Here is an 8,683-nt window from a genome sequence, read left to right on the forward strand (position 1 = left end):
GCGAGTAACCGCACGGGGGTGGGTGGGAGTCTTCTTCCCTTGGCAAAACCGCTTCTTTGTCATAGTCGTGATGCCTTGAATTTCTGAAGTGTTCCCTTTGTATCTTTTTTTGTGGTGTGGTTTTTAAGATTTAGAGGATGCAAAAGACGTAGTTTTTAATATCTGTATGAAAATTGTGCTGTGCTTGGGCCGGGGTGAAGCTGTGTGGGTGCAGCCCAGGGAAAACTACCCCTGTGTGTGTATGCCCGGTAGCAGCGTTTGGTGACAGAAACTGTTAAAATAACATCGTGCCTTGGTCACAATTCTGTTAACAACAACAAAAAATCAGCAGGGAATTGAGCCTGGGCCTCCCAAATAGCGATCCAGAGGAGCAAACATGCTCCCTCTCCAAGTTCTAATGTTAGAAAACTTCTAATCATGAGGATGTTGCAAAATTAATTTGCATTAAAGATATTCATAGTACATTAACTAGAATAATAAGCCAAAGTGTCATCCTTAGATATTTGATTTATCTAGTAGACAGACTTAATTGAAATAAATGGATTTGCTTTACAAAGTCTGGTGGTCGTCAGCATTTATTCTGGAAATGCCTGCTTTTTTATTTAACAGCATATAAAAAATATTTCAACTTTTGTATTACCAAATTTTGATTCTCTGCCTTCTTTCTTTGTTTCATCGAATACTTCTAGAAAGATCACTGAAACCTGTGAGTACCAGTTTTTGTAGAGCTATTTGATTCCATTTTGGATGAGTTACCTTACCTACTGTTTGCATAGGTGATGCTGAAAGATACACTGTTGAAAACTCTTTTGTGTTTTAGTTTAGTAGGCTTAAAAATCACTATTAGCAACAGAACCCCACAGAGGAAAATACATTTCATTTTTGTTAGAAAACTCTCCTGGGAAGGCAGAGGATTATAATGAGGTTTAGTAGACATTTAATTGCCATCTAAACTTTATCCCTTACCATGGGACTGGCTGTAGTTGGTTTATAGGTAATTTGCTTGCAGTGACTGGATGTATGTCTTCCATTTTCTTGACCAAGTGCCGTTCTCTTCCATTACAGCGTACATGATATGAACATCGCCATTTTTCTGTAGTGTTGATCCTGTATTTTTACTTAACCCAATTCTTCATTTTGGTATTACATTGTTTTAATTTCTCTCTCTTTGCCTCCTAGGTCTTCTTGTGGGAACATTAGACGTGGTTTTGGATTCCAGTGCCAGAGTTGCCCCATACCGTATTCTGCACCAGACTCAGGACTCTCAAGTGTATTGGGCAGTGGCGTGTGGTATGTATTGATGTGATTCTTGTCGGGGGCTGGATTTGTGTTACTCTACTGTCTGTTTGGTTCAGATGATCAGTTATCCTGGCATAATAAGAGTATTCTGTGACTGCTCAGGAAACTTTGTAGAGCTTCTGTTGGGATAGTGGAAGATGCCAGAAATTACAAAACTTCTCAGCGTTGTTTAAACTGTAGTTTAGGAACTTAAGGCTCTGTAAAAGCTTCTGTTTCCGCAGATATTATGAATTTTATTTCTTCCAAGGTGTATCTCTTTGCAAGGTCATAGTGAGATTGTTAAAAGAATAAAATTGTGATAAGATTGCTGTGGGATGATCAGTGTTGTGCCAAAACCTGCTTACCAGGAACACGGTACAAGATGGGAACATGTAAGATCATTCAAGGTGCCAAACGCTCTTTGGGGACTCTCTTTACTGTCTTGATCCAATTTATTTTCTTCTACTATTTCTGGCCTGTAATAGATACATAGATATGCTATCTCTGTAAAATATATTACAATGATTTTTTTTTAAAACAACAGGAATCCTTGGCCTCTTTTACCTGAGAAATGTATCATGGTACAACCTTCTAATATCTGGTGGTGAATGTTGATTAAGGCTTTAGGTCCTACCGGTTGCTGAAGAGAAAATATCTTCAGACGTATTTGTTACACTGACTTTGTTTATAATAAGAATCTTCACTTCTCACTTTGTGGTTGAGACATAAAATCTGAGCATGAAGTAATCATTTGCTAAGGCCGCAGATGTTGATGTCTTGTTTTCCCTGTTCCCATCTTCTCCCCAGGCAACCAACACGATATTCTCCCTTGCAGAGCTACTTAAATTCTGCAGAAGAGAGGTTTAGAAGTTGCTGTGTTTCACAGAAACTCAGTTTCCCTTTTGAGGAGGGAGGAGGCAGAGAGGAGGAAAGACAGAAAACAAAATGGCAGGCCAGAAACTGCATGGAAAAAAGCAGAATATTTAGTGGCGACATACGGTGCAAATCTGAAATTTTATAGTGTCTTGACACTCAATGAGTGTGTTATTTTTGTACAATTTCAGGAGTTTCGTTGATATCCTCTATAGCGCAGCTACTGTTAAGTAATGCAGCATGGTAAAATGAGATGGGCTATAAAACAACCAAATGGAGTTTGATAAATTATTATACTGGAGTAAATATATTGTCTTCATCCGAAGTATTTTTAAATTCATATCTGATTCGCATTTTACTGTCAAAGTAAGAGTATTGGCATTCACTTAAAAGTTATAAAATGTATATGGCTCTCTAGTTGAAAAATGCATATATTTTATTTACAATTTATCGTGTGTAAATACTAGTGGGCAGCATTCTGGTCATGCATGCAGCTTCGGCCTTTCAGCACTTTGTTCTTACAACTCTCTTTGGAATCACAGAATTTTACTCCTTGATGTATGTCATTCTAATGTTGTTCTTAGAAAGATGTCAGTTATTGAGGCCTGGCTTATTTTAGCAATTTGTCTGCTCTCACTTGGTGAGAGGTGCAGCTCATGAAACAAAACAGAACGCAGACTTTATTCCCCTGCCATTGTTGCTGGACCTGTGGGTTTCTTCCACAACCGAAGCATCCTATAATTGATAATTCTGTGCCCTTAAAATAAGCCATTTCATATTACTCAAAATCATCTATGCTTTATAAACATTGTCAGATGGCTAGGATAGATTCAAGTAAACTTACACACAAAAGAAAAAATACTCGTTGTCTAATCCATTGGGCTGTACGCACAAACTTAAATTCATAGCCCTGCAGTCCTTTGAGACAAAACAGCTTACTTGCTTCTAGTTTTTGGTTTCAGGTCCTGGAGTTATTTTTCCTTATGAAACCACAGATTAGCTGGCATTGGGCTTTGTGGTTAGGTATCCAACTACAAATATGTGATGGCTATTTCATTGCTGAAGCTGCCTCTTAAAAAAGGAAGTCAGGTAGAGCAATAGCTTTAGGGAACTGCTTGTGTTGTCTGCTGCTTTCTTCTTTTCCATCATTAACCACATGGAGGGGTCTAATGTACTCACAGAGAAAACGAGTAGTGGGAGTCATGCTGTTAATATTTTTAGATATCCCTCTGCTTTTGTATGAAACTTCAGAAGATAAATTTACTGGAATTTGGCAAAGAGAAACTTACAAATGTCTTTGATTTGCATTTAAACAGATTTCTTTTTGTCTGCATTTAATGATGTTTCTTATCTTGTTAAAAAAAATTGAATTGCAGTTTTTATTTCTTCTGCGTTTTTTTTCTGTCTACAAGAGAATATAGTGATAGTTGATAGGAAGAAATCTTTTAGTAAACACAGATCTTTGAAAGAATTAATGGCAACTAACCAAGGCAACTTTCTATAGAAAAGTTCTTTAAATTGGTTACACAGTGAAGCTTATCCTTTGTGAACGCTTGTGGACAGTATGGTTAAAGACAATTAACTGTTAATAAGTTTTGATGAGACATTTTTATTTAAGAAAGCAAAGAACTTTCTGACATGTGAATATTTTGGTTGCTTTTTGTTTTGGAATTGTATGCTCTCTGCTGACCATTGCCCATGGAAAATGGAACCTCTTTGTAGGTGTAAAAACTTCAGTTGTTCTGAAATTTCAAGATTCTTCTGAAAGTTCATTATTTTTATTCTAGAGTACCAGGAATTAAAAGAGTACTTCTTGTCTGGAACATAAGAATGCTTTTTGTCTGGGAAAAAAGCTGTGTTTGGTGTGCACTGGCAAATAGGATGATCTGTTGGTAGTGTGCTGTTTATCCTTGGTGGCAGTGGAGACATTTCATTAGAAACATAGTGTTGGTGTACACAAAATATCCTTGACATGTATACAGTTGGTGTGTTTGATTTGTCCTGATCACTGTTTGGTGATTATTAGTTTCCAGCTGTGAAGTTGGAGCAAAAAAGACCTTGTTCTAATTTCTTTTTTCTTTGCTCTTCCCATCATCTTTAACCCCTTCAATTAGGATCATCTCGTAAAGAGATCACAAAGCATTGGGAATGGCTGGAGAATAACTTACTGCAGACTCTATCCATCTTTGATAACGAAGAGGATATCACCACCTTTGTCAAGGGCAAGATACATGTAAGCGACATGTTTCCCTGAAGGACTTCCAGATCCTGAGAAAGAATGGGGAGGTGGTTTTAAGAATTTTTTACCCTTGGGAGGGAGGGAGCAAGAGCTCCATTGCAAAACTTCTCTCTGCTCCCTTTTCAGACATACATACGTTTGGAATTCTCATGGAATGCATACAGTATTATCAGCATCATGTTACAGTCATAACACTGGACAAATGTATTTGGGGGGGAAAAGGTTATGAGCAGTGGATCTCAAGGAACAGCCTACTTAGGGTGCTCCTACTAATTAAAATATAATACCTCTTTAAAATCCTTGCCGATTATACCTTTGATGCAGAGAGAATGTTTAAAGAGGGTTCATCTAGCAGCAAATACGGCAGAGAGAGAATTCTAGTTTGCAAGCAATGTACTTGCCCTGTTACGATGGTCTAAAAGGCATCTAGGTTATAAAGGAACTGCACCCCAACTTCCACTGACTTTGAGTCAGACAGGTGTCTGCTTGTTTGCCGTTAACACACTTCAGATTCCCAGCCCACAAATTCTCCAGAGTAGAAATTTGTAAATACAGTTTTTTATTGAACAGCAGCAATTTGAGTCTTTTCCAGTACTCCAGTCAGATTCTTTGTATTTTCTCTCTGTGTGTCTGTGTGTGAGAGAGATTGTGGTCATTTGTTTTTCCTTCTGGCCAGTCAAGATCTGACAGACTGCAGAGTTCTGCCCTTCCTGCCAGATGATCTTCTTCCTGTTGAAGAAGCATGTTTGCAAGTGAAAATAGACTTTAGTTCTCCTGCAGGGTGTTCAAAGTGTTACCAGGCCAGCCGTGAGAAGCTCAGTCAAACGTTAAACATGAATGCTTGCTGCACGTGTTCAGGAGTAGATCCAGATCACAGACTCCCTGACTATCTGACTGCTCTTTCTACACGTCTTTACTATTTCTCTAACGTGACAGGAGAAATGATAGCTGCTGTGTCGTGTTTCTTCTTTCTGTCTTCTGGATTGCTGCTGTGACCTTTTGCTGTATATTATGTCTGTCAGCAGGCATGCTCCCTTCCATTTCGTCTCTCCCTCCTCCCATGTCCTTTCAGGGAATTATTGCTGAAGAGAACAAGAATGAGCAGCCCCAGAGCGAAGAGGATCCAGGTAAATTCAAAGAGGCTGAACTGAAGATGCGGAAGCAGTTTGGGATGCCCGAGGTGGAGAAGTTGGTCAATTACTATTCCTGCAGCTATTGGAAGGGGCGCGTACCCAGGCAGGGGTGGCTGTACCTCACCGTCAATCACCTCTGTTTCTACTCCTTCCTGCTGGGCAAAGAGGGTGAGTTATAAGCCTGTCAGTTGTTTTTCTGCCGTTTCCCATGATCTTTTTGATGCAATTGATCTTTTGTGTGAACTTTTTTTTTTAAGATGGCAGGTTTTTTCCTTTTAGGAAACCTCTGAGCTCTAGCTCAACACATAAATCAGTCCTTGCACTCATAGGCACTTCAGTGATGTTTAGACTGAAAGCCTGAGTCATTTTTCAAGTTGTACAAGTACACCTGAAGTATTACTCCAACTGGATTACAGAACCAAGCAATATTTTTAACTTGGTGGGTTTTATTTGGAACCACCACCAGGACCCAGTATTTACAAAGCTTGAACTCCTGAGTGCAACGCTAATTTGCTGTAAAGAAAGAATGAAAACTTGAGTAATTGTAGTTGAAAGCATTTACTGGATGGGAGATAGTCCTTTTGGAACTGCATTATTTCTAGTCTAGTTAATCCCAAAGATTATTTCCAAGTATTTTTGGAGAACCCAGTAAAAGTATGAAGAAGAGAATTGTCCATGTGTAAGAGGGGAAAAATGCTGCTACCTTGAGCGCTTACTTGCTGCTTGAGTTTGTTCGTTGTTTTGCCTCAAATTGTAATAGTAGATTTTTTTAAACCTTTTTTCCTAGTGACACTGGTGATCAGGGGAAAAATGCTGCTACCTTGAGCGCTTACTTGCTGCTAGAGTTTGTTCGTTGTTTTGCCTCAAATTATAATAGTAGATTTTTTTTAAACCTTTTTTCCTAGTGACACTGGTGATCCAGTGGGTGGATGTAACCCAGCTAGAAAAAAATGCTACACTGCTGTTCCCTGAGTGCATTAAAGTAAGCACAAGGGACAGTGAACTTTATTTTTCCATGTTTCTCAACATCAACGAGACATTCAAGCTGATGGAGCAGCTGGCTAACATTGCTATGCGGCAGCTATTGGATAATGAGAGCTTCCTACAGGACAAGTCCCTCCCAAAGCCCAGGAAGCCTCTTAAGAACATCTCGGCATTGAAAAGGTATGTGTTTCCAGCAGTGAGAAGAGAAGACAGATAGGAGGGGATTGTAACAATAAATCTGCATTATTCTGTAGCTCCCAGGTGCCACTGGGGTTTTCTCACTCTAGGGGCTGCATCACTTATTTCAGTCATTAGCCCTCTGCCTATTCTTTTTTTTTCCATCCCAAATTGGTATTGAATTCACACACACCCTCATGTCTTTCTCATGCATGACTAGGCACTGTCAGAAGGAATTTTCAACTAAAAACTGTTGAAAATCCTGTTTAGAAAAAAAAGGTGTGAAAGAAGAAAATTACATCAGCCCCTTTGTCTGAAGTTGAAGATTTATAAAAAGTAATATACATTTGTATTGTATAAATCCTCCTGCTGGGGGCTGTTCTCTGCAGTTTCAGAATCTGATCAAACATGTAAGTTTTGCACATGCACTTGCATATTTTACCTTGTATTGCAGGACATACCTTGTCAGTGAAGCATGTCTGAAGGCTGAAAGAGGAGTCTGATAAGGGGTGGCATCTTAGTTAGAGAAATGAATCCTAAGAATACACAGCACAGTCTGAAGGTTGTGATTGGAGTGAACACTTAACATTAGTGTTTGAGTGGGTTTTTCAAGTGAGAAAAAACCTCTGGGGACTACTCTTTACTTTTCCTCAGAGACCTGGATGCTCGAGCCAAAAATGAGTGCTACCGTGCCACTTTCCGGTTGCCCAAGGATGAATGCCTGGATGGACATACAGACTGTACCTTGTGGACACCATTCAACAAGATGCATATTCCTGGCCAGATGTTTGTTTCCAACAATTACATCTGTTTTGCCAGCAAGGCAGAGGAGGCCTGTCATCTCATCATTCCTCTCAGGGAGGTGGGGATTCTTAGCTGTATATTAAGACTACAGGCCTTTCTTGTCTTCTGTGTGCTTCTAGCTTTTGTGCAGTGCTTTATAGGTGATGGAGAATCTGCTGGATCCAAATGGCCTTTGTCTTTGTCTTCTAGGTGACAATAGTTGAGAAAGCAGATAGTTCCAGTGTCTTGCCCAGCCCTTTGTCCATCAGCACTAAAAGCAAAATGACCTTCTTCTTTGCCAATCTGAAAGACCGAGATTTCCTGGTACAGAGAATCTCTGACTTCTTGCAGAGAACGCCATCCAAGAAACCATGCGGCAGCGACAGGGAATGGAAGTGGAATTTGGGTGATCCTGGTTGCGAGGTACTAAGGAAAGAGCTGGGAGGAGCATTTGTCAGCTTTTCACAGTAATGCTCCTTACAGTGTGTTAACAGTGCTCATTACCAGCAAATGATGTCTCTTTGTTAGACAGTTAGCAGAGGAGGGAGGCTGCCTGAGCTCAGATGCTTTATGTTCTGTTGTTCAGGAGGTTCCAGAGTTGCCTTCCAACAGCCCACTTGCAGTCAGCCCCACGTCTGCTCTCAGCAATCGACCTGTCAACTTCTGTGCGGGGGAAGTGCCAACAGCCTCGCAGGGACTACTGAAACTCTTCAGAAGAAATTCCGAGGAGCTCTTGGGACCCAAAGGGGTAAGTAATATTTTAACATAAAACAATTCACTCTAAATAGTTTGCAGTAGGTTGCAGATTTCCTGTCCTACTCTAAGACTGTGAAAATGCATTTTATCCCTGGTCAGTTCTGTAGTATCACTGCTGTGTCTGTCACAGTGATAGTGCTGCATAGATGTAACCTGACCGTCAGCTTGCTTTATGAGTACTGAGATACTTGACTAGAGGCTGAGAAATTAGTGTTACTGTGCTTCTGGGATGCAAATTCATGTCTGTAAAGAACTACTTTTCTTCAGATCAAGAAAGCAGAGAACTGGTATCTCTGCTTGCTAGTTAATCGTCTTAGACCACGGTTCTGCTTGCATTTATGTGGAGATTTGCAAGGTGTAATGTCATTGCACAGCCCATGTTAGCGTTGTAAAGACTTGACTTTAAGCAGGGTCAGAACTGATTCAGAACAGTGTAGATTAGCATACACCCTTTTATTCA

At 39.9% G+C, this 8,683-nt stretch overlaps 1 protein-coding gene across 1 annotated transcript in view; it reads left to right on the forward strand.

Moving 5' to 3' along the window:
- Positions 1–1,179: 1,179 nt before the first annotated feature.
- TBC1D9B (TBC1 domain family, member 9B (with GRAM domain)) overlaps positions 1,180–8,683 on the forward strand; it is a gene marked incomplete at its 5' end in the record, with an annotated part of 19,835 nt that continues 12,331 nt past the window's right edge. The window contains 7 exons of the mRNA XM_009587019.1: positions 1,180–1,290; positions 4,266–4,384; positions 5,463–5,691; positions 6,429–6,687; positions 7,339–7,546; positions 7,678–7,890; positions 8,054–8,215. Of these exons, the coding sequence (XP_009585314.1) occupies positions 1,180–1,290; positions 4,266–4,384; positions 5,463–5,691; positions 6,429–6,687; positions 7,339–7,546; positions 7,678–7,890; positions 8,054–8,215 (1,301 nt within the window). The remainder of the gene's footprint in view (positions 1,291–4,265; positions 4,385–5,462; positions 5,692–6,428; positions 6,688–7,338; positions 7,547–7,677; positions 7,891–8,053; positions 8,216–8,683) is intronic.

This window comes from Fulmarus glacialis, unplaced genomic scaffold, assembly GCF_000690835.1.
Source record: "Fulmarus glacialis isolate BGI_N327 unplaced genomic scaffold, ASM69083v1 scaffold16501, whole genome shotgun sequence".
NCBI classification, from domain to species: Eukaryota; Metazoa; Chordata; class Aves; order Procellariiformes; family Procellariidae; genus Fulmarus; species Fulmarus glacialis.